At 45.5% G+C, this 14826-nt stretch overlaps 1 protein-coding gene across 1 annotated transcript in view; it reads left to right on the forward strand.

Annotated features, from left to right (window-relative positions):
* The window catches only part of FARS2 (phenylalanyl-tRNA synthetase 2, mitochondrial), a 281243-nt gene that overhangs the window by 39377 nt on the left and 227040 nt on the right, over positions 1 to 14826 (forward strand). The window contains exon 5 of the mRNA XM_029053621.2: positions 4902 to 5033. Within this exon, the coding sequence (XP_028909454.1) occupies positions 4902 to 5033 (132 nt within the window). The remainder of the gene's footprint in view (positions 1 to 4901; positions 5034 to 14826) is intronic.

Genomic DNA, 14826 nt, shown 5'->3' on the forward strand with positions numbered 1-14826 from the left:
TTTTAAAAATAATTCCTCTCTTTTTTGTTTTTCTTAAAGTGTGACTTATAGGAGAGGATAACTGTGGCAGAACTGGCCGTAAGATCTTGCAATGTGGGCTTCGAAGCCCTCACTGGAGGTTTTTATTACTCTCTGTAATGAGGAAAACACAGTGTGTAATGTTAGATTTATAGCAGTAGGAATTTAATCCACTTAGAAGTATGCAGTCACATCCTCAAGGGCTCAGACAAACCAGATGGGAGGACGTCCTTACCTACCAAGGTGTTAGGGAACCTAAAGCTGTAAACTCAATGACTCCTCAGTTTTTCTGGGGGAAAGGCTGTGGAATTCAAATCAGCCCACTCCTCCCAAATGAATGTTTCTGGAATCCCCCCCCCCCACCTCCAGAAGTACCTTCTCCTGGTCTTTACTCAGCGTAAAGGCAGTATTACCCAGCAAAGAGTCTTTTTGGTTTGCAAAGGAGAGAAGGAAGCAGGAAGGAATTATGGCCCCACAATTGGCACATTGTTTGGTCCCTTAACCCATGGGTTCTAATCCTGGCTCTGCCACTTGTCTGCTGTGTGACCTCGGGCGAGTCACTTCACTATGCCTCAGTTACCTCATCTGTAAAATGGAGATTGAGACTGTGAACCCCATGTGGGACAGGGACTGTGTCCAACCTGATTGCCTTGTATCTATCCCAGTGCTGAAGGACAGAGGCTGTCTCCGGGACTGTTTCGATAAATGAGCGCTGAGGAAGGAGCGTAGACTGGGTGTATTTTAAAAGCCAGACCTTGGTAGGAAGGAGCGCAGGGCTGGGAGACAGGAGTCCTGAGTTCTAATCCTGACCCTGCCACTTGTTGACTGAGTGACCTAAAATGAGTTACTTATATTCTCTGTGCCTCACGGTCCATATCTGTAAATTGGGGATTGAATACCTGCTCTCTCCCTCCCCCTTGGAGTGTGAACCCCTCTGTCTGACGTGACTATCTTGTATCTACCCCAGAACTCAGTACAATGCTTAGCACATAGTAAGTTCTTAAAAAATACCACAATTATTAGTAGTAGTAGTAGTAGTAGCATGGCAGTTTCGAGGAAATGCCCGATAGGGGGTTGATAAACGGGTGTTGAACTGGGGAGAATGAAGTGATGCCTAGGGGAAAAATTTAATATGAAGGACGTATTCAGGGTCTCACACCTTGATTTTTTTTGTTTTGTTTTTGTGTTATGGTATTTGTTAAGCGTTTCCTATATGTCAGGTGCTGTCCTAAGCGCTGAGGGAAACACGAGTTATTCAGGTTGGGCACAATCCCTGTCCCACATAGGGCTCACAGCCTTAATCCCCATTTTACAAATGAGGTAACTGAGGCACAGAGAAGATAAGTGTATATATCTATAATTCTATTACATATATATATCTATAATTCTGTTTATTTTGATACTATTGACGCCTGTCTACTTGTTTTGTTGTCTGTCTCCCCCTTCTAGACCGTGAGCCCATTGTTGGGTAGGGATAGTCTCTATCTGTTGCCCAGTTGTACTTTCCAAGAGCTTAGTACTGTGCTCTGCACGCAGGAAGCGCTCAGTAAATACAATTGAATGAATGAATGAAATCCTCCCCGACTGATTCACAACACCTGTCACATCGGACCAACATCCATCCGTAGCATTTGCGGACTTTATCCTGGCCTCAACACTCCTGTAAATTAGAGCCACAGTGTTTATTGAGCACCCCGGGTTCACTCATCATCATCAGCATCTACATGACATCTTTAGTAACATTTACTGACTGCCTTCTGTGTGCAGCACACTAGACTAAGCACTTAGAGGAGTCAAAAGAGTGAGCAGACGTGATCCCTCCCCAAAAGACTTTAGTCTAGCAGGGAAGAAAAGCAGTTTATATATATATATATCTTAACTATATATGAGATATATAAAAGCAGTTACGTTAGAGGGAGAAATACAATATGTTAGATATGTACATCATCGTTATGGAGGCTGTGGTAATATGAGTGCTTAGGTAGGTGGAAAGGCCTAAGATGGCAGCTAGGGGATAAAAGCTGGGGTGATTAGAGAATATTCAAGGAAGGTCTCTTGGGGGAAAAGTGATCTCAAAGTAGCTTGGAAGATTGAGAGAGCCGTGACCTGTTGTCTGTGATGAGGTGGTAGTTCCAGAAAGTGGGGAAGGCTTGAGTAAGAGATTGGTAGTGGGAGAGTTGAGAACGACGCACTGTGAAAAGACTGGCTTGAGAGGAATGAAGAGTGTGAGCCGGATTGTCATGGGGGAAGAGGGTTGGAAGTAATAATAATTATGGTATTTGTTAAGCGCTTACTATGTGCCAAGCACTGGTCGAAGCGCTGGGGTAAATGCAAGGTAATGAGATTGTGCCACGTGGGGCTCACCGTCTCAATCCCCATTTTACAGCTGAGGGAACTGAGGCACAGAGAAGTGAAGTGACTTGCCCAAGGTCACACAGCAGACAAGTGGCAAAACCGGGATTTGAACCCACGACCTCCGACGCCCAAGCCCCTGCTCTTGCCGCTAGGCCATTCTGCTCCTCTAAATAGGCAAGAGAGAGCTGATTGAATACTTTCAAGCCAAAGGTCAGGGATTTCTGGCCGTAGGATGGTGTTTGGAAGAGGGGGAAGATGGGGACTGGTGTGGTTTAGAAAGACGATCCAGTCAGCAGAGTGAAGTGTGGACAGGAGCGGGGAGAGGCTGGAGGCAGAGAGATCAGTGGGGAGGCTGATGTGGTAGTCAGTCAATCAGTGAATGTTATTTATTGAGTGCCTACTGTATGCTGAGCACTGAGATGCTGAGCACTGAGCTAAGCACTTGGGAAACTGTGATACAACAGAATTGGTAGACATGGTCCCTGTCCACCAGGCGCTTGCAATATAGAGGGGGAGAGAGATATTAAAATAAATTACGGGTATGTACATCGTGCTCTGGGGCTGAGGGCGGGCAGCATGGCATAATTGATAGAGCACGGACCTGAGAGTCCTGGCTTCTGATCCCAGCTCTGCCACTTGTCTGCCGTGTGACCTTGGGCAAGTCACTCTACTTCTCTGTGCCTCAGTCATCTTGTCTGTCAAATGGGGATTGAGACTGTGAGCCCCACGTGGGACAGGGACTGTGTCCAACCCGATTCGTTTGTATCCACCCCAGCGTTTATTACAGTGACTGGCACATAGTAAGTACTTAATAAATATCACAGTTATTATTCTTATCATTAAAGGGAACAGATCCAAGTGCGTAGGTGACACAGGATGGAGAGAAAGTTACAGAAATGACGACTGTCAGGCCAGGCCTCTCAGAGGAGAGGTGATTTCAATAAGCCTTTGAAGCCGGGGAGAGTGATGGCCTGTCATATAAGAAGGGAGAGGGAGATCAGGCCAGAGGGAGGATGTGGGCAAGGGGTCGGCAGCAAGACAGATGAGATGGAGGTACAAAGAGTAGGTTTCATTACAGGAGTGAATTGTGCAGGCTGGGTTGTAGTAAGAAATCAGCAGGTAGGAGGGGGAGAGCCATTCGAGTGCTTTAAAGGACCTTCTCTTTGATGGACAGCCGCTGGAGGTTCTTGAGGAATTGGGGGCCGTGGACTGGAGTGGTAAGAGACAGGAGGCAGGGAAGTCAGCGAGGAGGCTGTTGGGGTAATCATGGTGGAAAGCTTGGATCAGCTTGGATCCTCTAGATTGGAAACTTGTGGGCGGGGAATGTGTCTGTGTATTGTGAATTCTCCCAAGCGCTTAGTAATAATAATAATTGTGGCATTTGTTAAGCTCTGATTATGTGCCAGGCACTGTACTAAGCGCCGGGGTGGACACAAGCAAATCGGGGAGGACACAGTCCCCATCCTACGTCCAGTCTCAATCCCCGTTTGACAGATGAGGGAACCGAGGCACAGAGAAGTGAAGTGACTTCCCCAAGGTCACGCAGCGGACAAGTGGAGGAGATGGGATTAGAACCCATGACCTTCTGACCGTCCGCTACGCCGTATAGTGCTCCGCACACGGTAAGCGCTCAATCAGTGCGATTGGATGATTGATCGATTGACCGACCGATCAGCTTAGTCGCAGTTTGGATGCTCTCCGCTGTCTTGGGGGTTTGGTGATGGATTTTGATGGATGCTGTTGTTGCGTCGTGTGAATTCGGAGCCCATCAGATGATGGTCTTCCCAGCCCTCTGCTTCTGGCATGGCTGAGGCGATCCAAACATTCTTCAAGTCCCTCTGCCATCTTACGAGAAGCCCGTTCTGGGCAGGTAGCATGTTGCTTGTATTGTTGCGTCGGACTCTCGCAAGAGCTCTGCACACAGTAAACGTTCAATAAATATGATTGATTGAAGAGCTACCACTCTTTTGATTTTAATTTTCTTTGGAGGGTAGAAGGCGGGGTTGGTGATTTGGAATATGCTCTACACTTAGCTATTCCAATAAGTTTTTCATTTCTAAAAAGTTCAGTTTATTATTTATTCAGGAACTGGAATGAAGGGAGACCTTCAGGTCACTAGAGAGTGCTAAAAATAAAGACAGCAAAGTGGGGAAAAAAAAGATCTCCTTCCATCTATGAGTAGCTGTTAGTCACTTCCGCTTAGAGAGAATTACCTGCTTCCCCATGATCTCCGCTCATTTTCCTCCTATTCCAAGTGGTCGTTCGGGAATTTGACGATTGATTTAGTTTCAGAGAAGCCTTGAATTGCATAAAGCGTTTTTCATATTAGAAGAGACTTGACCATTTTTTCCCAAGATTCGAGATTTATCGCCTCCTACTAAAGTGTTACAAATTAGTTTGTTTGCTCTTCATTTTCTTCAGGAATACAGTAATTGGTGCCATTAGCTGAAGGGCAACTTTGATCGTAGCAAGGGTGGTAGCCCTGTAACACTCAGTATTTGTTTGTTTGTTTCACACATTTGTTTCAGGACTGGAGATTAGATGGGTGGACTGCTACTTTCCCTTCACTCATCCTTCCTTTGAGATGGAGATCAACTTCCAAGGAAAATGGATAGAGGTGCTGGGCTGTGGAGTCATGGAGCAGCAGCTACTGAATTCAGGTACCGTGTTTTCTGCAGTGAACAACCACTTCCTCCCTAATTCATTTCCTAGCAAAGAAGGTACACAGTCTCACATTTGCAGCCTGCCACAGGAGAGGCTAGAGACCCAGTCGTTCGTTCGGTCGTATTTATTGAGCGCTTACTGTGTGCAGAGCACTGCACTATACGCTTGTAAGCAACTCAACCAGCCCGTGTCTGACTGGAACACCGTGTTCATCTTTGCCCGTTCTCTAAGATGGTGGAGATGTTGGGGTGGATATAAAGAGTAGAGCTGCCCTGCTCCCTTTTTCCCCCCAATCTCAAAACATTAAAATCTACATATTTCTGAGCTTTACTGACACGTCCTCTCCTCTGGCCGATCCTTTTCATCCCCTTTCACCAACTCATTTTCTTCTCCCTGCCCCCACCCACCCCCCAACAGTGGATGTCCTTGAAGACTCTTCCCTTTCCCTTTGCCCTTCACACTCTGTTGGGATGCTCATCCCCTCCCAAGATTCCCACGGAAAGGACTCTCTGATGTTTCTGATGCCCAGTATGTTTCCAGAAAATAACAGTGTGATGGGGAAGGAAGGGTTGTGTTTTTTATTTAAAATGTTTTTAAATTCAAGGAAGCAGCATAGCATAGTGAGTAGAGCACAGTCCGGGGAGTCAGAAGTTCCTGGATTCTAATCCCGGCTCCTCCACTTATCCACTGTGGGACCTCGGACAAGTCACTTAACTTCTCTGTGCCTCAGTTACCTTGTCTGTAAAATGGGGATCGAGGGTGTGAGCCCCACGTGGGATAGGGACTGTGTCCAACCTGATTTGCTTGTATCCACCCTAGCGCTTAGTACAGTGCCTGGCACCGAGTCAACCCTTAACAAACACCATAATTATAATTATTAATTATTATTATTTTGGAAATCATCTGCATTAACAGGGAATTGGTGGGAGGGGAAACCTTAGGTATCCTTTTTAATGCGTTTCGTCGACCTGACCATTTAATCCTATTCTCCAAATGCTGCCTGTTTGGGATGATTTAAAAAAAAAAAGCCATACAAATTTCAGTTCTGCTCAAGGCAAAGGCCAGTGCTTCAAAAAGAGAGGCTTGTTAGGACAGAAATGTTATTTTCGGTTAGCTCAGAAGGTATTTCGAAAAAATAACAAACTTTGCCAACTATGGAAAAGCACACCGCAGACCGCACTGTCCTTTCAAACTAAAATAATTCTTGATTACTTGGATAGAATAGACTAAGAGAACAGAGACTCCTTCGGGATTTGTTTAGAGCCTGACTAGATCCAAGATACATTAAATTTTCAGAATCTGCTTTCTAGCTTGTATAGAATTTAGTACTCTAATGGAAGAGTTCAGATTTGACAGTGAAAAATGAGGCACCGTCCCAGAACTTTCCAAAGACGATTTAGTTTTCTATGTGTTTCCTTCATCATCGAAAGCACAGATCTCTACACGATACACGCCTCGGCAAAGGAAGAATTAAAGCGTACAGTCTTCCGAGTCCGAATGGCCGTCTCTCTGATGGGTGGTCTCCAGGCCCTGGGCAATCACCGTCACCAGTGGTGTTTATTGAACGCTTACTGTGTGCAGAGCGCTGTAGTAAGGGCTTGGAAGATTACACTGCAACGTAGTTGGGCAGACATCTTCCTTGCCCACCACGAGCTAGCTTAAGACTAGAGGGGGAGAATGGTCAGAATCTACCAATGATGCCGTTGCCCGATTCAATCATTCCTTTCCGTTCTTGGAGATTTGTTCTGTCTGAAGCCATCTTCAATTAAATTGAGTTTTAAAAAAACCTGATCGGTGCCAAATTCGGCCGGGCCCCTTGACCCGGGCAGTGAAGGTGGGTGGCGACCAGAAGTGGTGAGCCGCAGTAGTGGATGGGGAAGAATGGAACAGTGCTTTCCTGAGTGACTTCACTCCTCCCTCTCCCTTTTGTAAAAGGCAGCAGGGACAGGTCCCATTCCCACAGATAGCCAATGGATATATAAAAAGTTTTGAGCCTTGGGCAAACTTCTTCACTCTCTCTCTCTCCCTTAATTATCCTGAAGGCCCTTTGATAGTAGGGATTTTTATGCTAATCCAGAGACAAAAGGGCAAACTGTTAACACCAGGAAGAATTTCTTGCATCATCTACCTCACAGCTTCCCACACCATCTCTCCTTTTAAAAGAAGCGACCAACAGATATAACGAAGATCACATCGGGCCCCTCAGTCTAGGAAATCCTTGCTCACTTTCCTTTTTTCCCCAAGAGACGATCGATCGATCGATCACTGGTATTTATTGAGCGCTTACTGTGTGCAGGGCAATGTACTAAGTGTTTGGGAAAGTACAATCAACAGTTCTGTAGACACATTCCCTGCCCACGAGTATCCACCCCAGCGCTTAGTACAGTGCCTGGCACACAACAAATGCCACAATTAATAGCATTATTATTAGCTACCCATGAGTTGGAATCCTACTGTGGCCATGAAAGAAAGGGAATCGGGGTTCATTTTAAATTAGATTAAAGCTGCATGTCAAACTGAATGGGTGGGTTCAGACAGGAGAGTAACGACTTTCTTTTCTTGGATTATTTCTGATCGAGATTCAGTAAGTTCAGTGACATTGTGCTTCTGACCGGCTCCGGCCCTTCGAGAAGGAAAAGAGTGGAGGGGCAGAGCCAGGGGACGGAGGAGCTGGGGAGATTAGATTATGAGCTGGATCATGGGGTGGACCCGCCTTGCCTCTTGGCCCAACAGTCTAATACCAAGGCATGTGTATTTCCACGGATCTTGGATCACCTCCATTCTCTTCCGGCTCTAGTACACACGGAAAACATTGGCAAAAGCTAGTTGAGGATTTTCCTAGCAGCTGTTTGGCTTCAAACAAACCTCAGGTCCTGAATTTAATTTGTTGGGAATGAAGGGCAGGGTTCTGCCTTCTAGACAAGTGAGCGTTTTGCCATATTACTATTATCCCAGGGGATAGGGATGCATTGTGCAGGCCCACCTAGAAAGATTGCAACAGGTTTCTGATGTTAAGATCAGCTCTACAAAAAAGCCCATCAGACTCTTAATTAAAGAACCCCCCAAATCAAAGAAAATCAAATTCTTATACAGTAAAGGTTGATTTCACCTATTTATGAACTTCTTGCTACATGGACCAGGTGTACAGAAACATAGTCAAATTTTCCCTCGAGGCACTACGTAACTTTCTACCTTGGAAAGAAGAAAATCGGAAATTTAGCAGGTATGTGTGGTTCTGTGAATGAGCCTTAATCCATCCTTTTCAAGTATTTATCTTTTACGCTTTTTAGGTTGAATTTGTCTTACTTAAGTTTAGGTTAGAGTCTCATGAAATTGATATATTATGTCCGCAAATGAAATAATAATATAGTAAAATGTATACCAGTGCTGTTAGAACATGGCCATCCTTTCTTCCTTTTCCCCTTTCTGCTTTGGAATCTTTCTCCATCTATTCCTCTACCTCCCACCATTCCCTAACTGTGGGGTCCCTCCTGGATCAATTTCCAGATCTGCTTCTCTTCTCAATCTCCGGACACTCCCTTGGGGAAGCTATCTTCAACTACCCACTTTCTCTGTATAACCTCAACTCTTCCTCGCTCACCTTTTGTTTTGTTTTTTAATGGTATTTGTTAAGTTCTTTCTAGGTGATAGGAAGTTCTTTGTGGGAAAGAAACCTGTCTGCTGACTTGTACTCTCCCAAGTGCCTCGTACAGTGCTCTGCACATAGTAAGTGCTTAATACATAGCCACTGATAGTGCTGTACAGTGCTCTCCGAAGCACTTAGGGGCAGTGCTCTCCACACAGTAGTCGCTTAATAATCATCATCGATTGATTGGGTGATCGATTACTGTGTACACCGTAGTAAGTGCGGGGGGAGAAGACACAGGTGGGAATTATTCATTGTCCCCCTCCCTCGGGGGGGCTTAGGAAGCAACTTGGGAAGCAGCGTGGCTCAGTGGAAAGAGCCTGGGCTTGGGAGTCAGAGGACGTGGGTTCAAATCCTGCCTCTGCCACTTGTCAGCTGTGTGACTGTGGGCAAGTCACTTAACTTCTCTGTGCCTCAGTTACCTCATCTGTAAAATGGGGATTAATTGTGAGCCTCAAGTGGGACAACCTGATGACCCTGTAGCTCCCCCAGCGGTTAGAACAGTGCTCTGCACATAGTAAGCGCTTAACAAATACCAACATATTATTATTATTATTATTACCACCTAGGAATATAAGTGGGGAGAAGAGATTGGAGACAGGCACATCAGACATGATGATGACGAAGTGGGTAGAGCACGGGCCTGGGAGTCAAGAAGTTTGTGGGTTCTAATCCTGGCTCCGTCACTTGTCTGCTGTGTTACCTTGGGCGGGTCTGTTGACTTCTCTGGGCCTCAATTGCCTCATCCATAAAATGGGGATTGAAACTGTGAGCCCCACGTGGGACAGGGACTGTGTTCAACCCGCTTCTCTCGTATCCGCCTCGGCGCTTAGCACAGTGCCTGGCACATAGTAAACGCTTAACAAATACCACAATTCTTCTTATTAAACATTAAAACACAGCACAGACAAATACATAGAAGAAAAACAGAATTAGTAGGGTGCTGAGACTAGAGGAGCAGAATTTCAAGCTCCCTGGGGCTCGGAGTTTGGGGCACACCCACAGCCTCCAGCCTTCCTGGGGATTTGTGGAGACCTCATGCCATGAGTGCCCCCCGAGAGCAGCTTGTGTTCCCTTCCCGGCGCACACGGAGTAAGCCGGGAGCAAGGACCCTCGGTGGCGGGAGGGAAAGCGGCAGTTAGCACGGATGTTTTCTCAGCGGTGTTGGAAGGGTGCGAGAGCGAGCGGGAGCAGCTGCAGTGAGGAAACATCAATAGGATAAAGAAGGTTTTAGATGCATTAATGGATGAACGCTCCCTAATGCATTATTAATGGGTGAGATGGGATGTTGGAGGGAAATGTAAGGAATATCGGATGTCACATCCAGAACCGGGAGGATGAAAACCTGGGCAGTGATCACATCATTTCTCCAAGAGTGTTTTGGTATCCATGAAGGAGACAGAATATGGAGCTGGATTAACAGTCAGTGGCATTTATTGAGCGTTTGTCGTGTACATAGTACAGCGCTTGGGAGATTACAGAGTTGGCAAGTAATACTTCTGCTGGACTTTTCAGTTGTTCTGTTTCGAACACCGAACTTTAGAAAGTCTATGGAGAGGCTAGAGAGGGCCATCCGAAAGAGTGGCAAAAATGATTAAAGGAATCGAAAGTAAGTTTTCTAGGGAAAGGTTAAATTGGGGTTGTTTAATTTAGAGCAGAGAAGCCTAATGAGACTCAATATCAACCTTTAAGAATACGAAAGGGTTTTATGAGTTGGAAGCCAACCAGTTGTTCACTGTGCCCACAGGGCTCTGAACATACGGAAATGACTGTAAATTAACACCCGTGAAATTTTGGTTGGGCATAATGAAGAACTCAGTGATTATCGACGTTTAAATATACACTGGATCAGTCTCCTTTGAAAACTTCAAGGAAAGAATGGACATTCTCTTCATATCTGGTAGACCACTGGTTTCTCCCATCTTCAAAGCCTTTCTCAAATCATGTCTCTTCTAGGAGGCCTTCCCTGCTTAATCATTCATCTCCCCACCTCTCCATCCAAACTGCTACCCTTTAATCCAAGCACTCGCCTTAATTACTGTCTCAACCTCCTTGGTGACCTCCCTGCCTCATTCGGACATTCACTCAATCGTATTTACTGAGTGTTTATTGCGTGCGGAGCACTGTGCCGAGCCCTTGGGAGAATACGGTAGGACGATAAACAGTCACAGTCCCTGCCCACAATGAGTTTGGAATCTAGAGGGGTGGGAGACGGACATCAATACAAATAAATAAAATTACAGGTATGTAACCTAAGTGCTGTGGGGTTGGGAGGGAGGAAGAGCAAAGGGAGTGACTCAGAAGGGAGTGGGGTTGAGGAAAAGTGGGACTCAGTCTGGGGAGGCCTCTTGGAGGAGATGTGCCTTCAGTAGGCTTTGAAGGGCGGAGAGTACCTGTCTCCTCCCCACTCCAGTCCATACGTCGCTCTTCTGCCCAGTTCGTTATTCTACCAAACCGTTCAGTTCACGTTTCCCCACTCTTCAAGTACTTCCAGAGGTTGTCCATCCCCCTTCTCATCAAACGAAAACTCTTTATCATTGGCTCTGAAGCACTCTATCACCTTACCCCGTCCTGCCTCACCTCCCCGATTTCCTAGTACAGTCCAGCCCACACGTTTGGCTTCTCTGATGCCAGCCTACTCGGTGTACCCCCATCTCGTCCGTCTCACCGCCGACCCCTTGCCCACGTCCTGCCTCTGGCCTGGAATGAACTCCCTCTTCATATCCGACGGACCATCACTCTCCCCACCTTCGAAGCTTTATTAAAAACCCATCTGCTCGAAGAGGCCTTCCCTGACTAAGTGCTCGTTTTCCTTTTCTCCCTCGCCCTTCTGCATCGCCCTTGCACTGGATCTGCACCCTTTGTTTACCCCTCCCTCAGCCCCGCGGCACTTATGTACCTATCTGTAATTTATTTATTTATTTCCATGTCTGTCTCCCCCTCTAGACTGCAAGCTTGTTGTGGGCAGGGATCGTGTCTACCAACTCTGTTATATTGTGCTCTCCCAAGTGCTTCATACGGTGCTCTGCATACCGTTAAGTGCTCAATAAATGCAATTGATCGATTAATTGATTATATCACACCCCAAAAGAATCGTCAGGATTTCTGGGGCAGTTGATTACTCGCTTCCTACTACCCCCGTAGTACTTATGCACAGATCTTTTAACTCAGTTTCTTTCCCCTACCTATTTTTATTTTAGTGCCTATCTCTTGCGTTAGACCATAAACTCCTCGAGAGCAGGTATCATATCTGTTAACACTCTGATGAACTCTCTCCAAGTGCTTAGTAATAATAATAATGTTGGTATTTGTTAAGCGTTTACTATGTGCCGAGCACTGTTCTAAGCGCTGGGGTAGATGCAGGGTAATCAGATTGTCCCACGTGAGGCTCTCAGTCTTAATCCCCATTTTACAGATGAGGTCACTGAGGCACCGAGAAGTTAAGAGGCTTGCCCAAAGTCACACAGCTGACAGGTGGCGGAGCCGGGATTAGAACCCATGACCTCTGACTCCTAAACCCGTGCTCTTTCCACTGAGCCACGCTGCTTCTCAACAGTGCTGTGCCCAGAGTAAGAGCTCAGTAGGTGTTATTGATTGCTTGACACCATCACGCAGGATGATTTATTTACCACGGGTATGGATGAGGTGGTCATTCCCAGTTCCTTTCTGATTCTGTGATTTTTTTTTTTCCCTCAGATTGTTATCCTGCCATTTCACGTATCAGAATTAGCCCAGAAATGTTGACTCCTAGAACTTTATTACCTAAGTCAGTTTCATTATGTTTGTCGGAATATAGTATGCATGGGAAGAATTAATGTAACCTTACTGGCAAATGTGTTTGTGTTTGCATAGAGTTAGCAAACTTTGCTTTGCATTTTATGAAAATTCAATTATGCCTGTCTCCAGGACTCATGATCTACTTAGTATTTGTATGATGGAACTCGAACTGTTTTCTGAATTTGAGTTTCGGGAATCCAATCAGTGCACATTTTTAGAGTCAATGGTTCTAAATATTCCTGCATCTGCACATCTCTCCAGACTCAGAGAGAGCCCTCTTTGTCATTTATATTTCCGGTGCTCCAGATTTAGCCAACTCTAGGATATTTGGAGACCTGAGAGTCAAAGTTAGCATAAGGTAATTAAAATTCACAGATCATCCACAAACTTTATTTTAACCAGTGTGGCTTAGTGGATAGAGTCCAGGCCTGGGAGTCAGAAGGACCTGGGTTCTAATTCCGGCTCTGCCACCTGCTTGCTGTGTGACCTTGGGCAAGTCACTTGACTTCTCTGTGCCTCAGTTACCTCACCTGTAAAATGGCGATTAAGACTGTGAGCCCCATGTGGGACTTGGACTGTGTCCAAATTGATTAGTCTGTGTCTATCCCAGCACTCAGTACTGTGCATAGCGCATAGTGAGCCCTTACCAGATACCAAACAAAAAAAATAGTGCTTTCAACATCCTCACCAAAGTTTATATCAACACTGCCATTGGCGTTAATCTTCTCTCCCTTCCTCTGCCACTCTCCAGAGATCAGCGTGGCTTAGTGGAACAGGCACGGGTCTGGAAGTCAGAGGATGTGGGTTCCAATCCCAGCTCCGCCACATGTCTGCCATGTGACCTTGGACAAGTCACTTGGCTTCTCTGTGCCTCAGCTACCTCAACTGTAAAATGGGGATTAAGACTGTGTGGGTCAGGGACTGTGTCCCACCTGATTACCTTGTGCTTATCAATTGGGAGATATCACTATTTCCTTCCCAGCCAACTTTCCCACTTCTCTAATCCATGTCTCTCCCAGTGAACAGTGGTATTTATTGAGCCCTTACTGTGTACAAAACAGTCCTCCCCCTAAACTTGGATCTTTCCAAGCCATTTTTTTCTAGAGGGAGAACAGTGTGTGCATATTTTCTGAAATTGCCTCGATATTCCTCCTGAGCCAGGCAGGAGTGCTCCTTGATATATAGTGCTTGCTCTTCCCAATATACTTTCCAGCACTTCCCTGTAACAGAGCTTTTTTTTTTTTGTTCCGGGGGAAAAAAATCCATCTCTGCTAGTTGTTTTGGTGGTTTGATGTTCGCTTACAAAACTTCTGGAAATGATTTTCATCGAGCACTGTCATTTTCAATATTTACTGAAGTAATATCTAGCTATTCCAGCTGCAGTACCAGGCCTAATTCATTATCCTTCCCACACACACTCTTTTATAGCAAAGGGATGGCTTTTGAACCTCGGGTATATGCTGTTCTCTTGAGATACAATTGGAAGCCTAGTCACATGAGAAACACCCTGATGTGGTGGGTAGAGCACAGGCCTGGGAGTCAGAAGGTCATGGGTTCTAATCCCGCCTCTGCCACTTGTCTGCTGTGTGAGCTTGGTCAAGTCACTTCATTCCTCTGTGCCTCACTTGCCTCATCTGTAAAATGGGGATTGGGACTGTAAACTCTCTGTGGAACAGGGACTCTGACCTGATCAACTTGTTTCTACCCGGGCTCTTAGTACAGTGCCTGGCACATAGTAAACGCTTAACAAATTCCACAATTATTATTATGAGTGGGTTTAGCTGAGTAACATCTGATGTAGTTTGGAGTTCTTTTAAAGCAAAGTAGAAGTAATCTAAGCAGTTCCAAGCAGCAGCATTTTTAAATCAGAGAGAAAGATGTTGCTTTCATTTTATTGTCCTGAATCAGGATATCCCCCCCCCCAGTTTCTTTTTGATTACCTCAGTAGTTGTCACTGAGGCATTGAAAAATATTCCAAATTAAGATTCCTTATAGTCCTAGATAGGGCTATTTCTGTAGTTTCACATGTTCTTAATTAGCAGGGATTGAAAACACTAACTGGTCGCTGCCTTTTCTGAAGCCTGAGATTAAGGTTCAAAGTTAAAACACTTGAACACTCTGACTTGGTGTTGGGGATTATTCTACCTAAGTAGGCGAGTGTCCTGTGTGGGATTAAGAGAGACTTTTCTGATGTATCTGCATCCCTTAATTAAGATTTAGGAAACTACAAGTCAGGTGTGTCACGTGTGGTGACCAGAGTATTTTGCCAAGACAGATGTCCCTTCGGATTGTTTGTATTGGGCTAGTGTGATGATTTTAACAAGTTGAGAGATGATATTATTTCTTTTTTCCAATGGGGAAATTGA

Source organism: Ornithorhynchus anatinus, chromosome X3 (genome assembly GCF_004115215.2).
Source record: "Ornithorhynchus anatinus isolate Pmale09 chromosome X3, mOrnAna1.pri.v4, whole genome shotgun sequence".
Classification (NCBI taxonomy): domain Eukaryota; kingdom Metazoa; phylum Chordata; class Mammalia; order Monotremata; family Ornithorhynchidae; genus Ornithorhynchus; species Ornithorhynchus anatinus.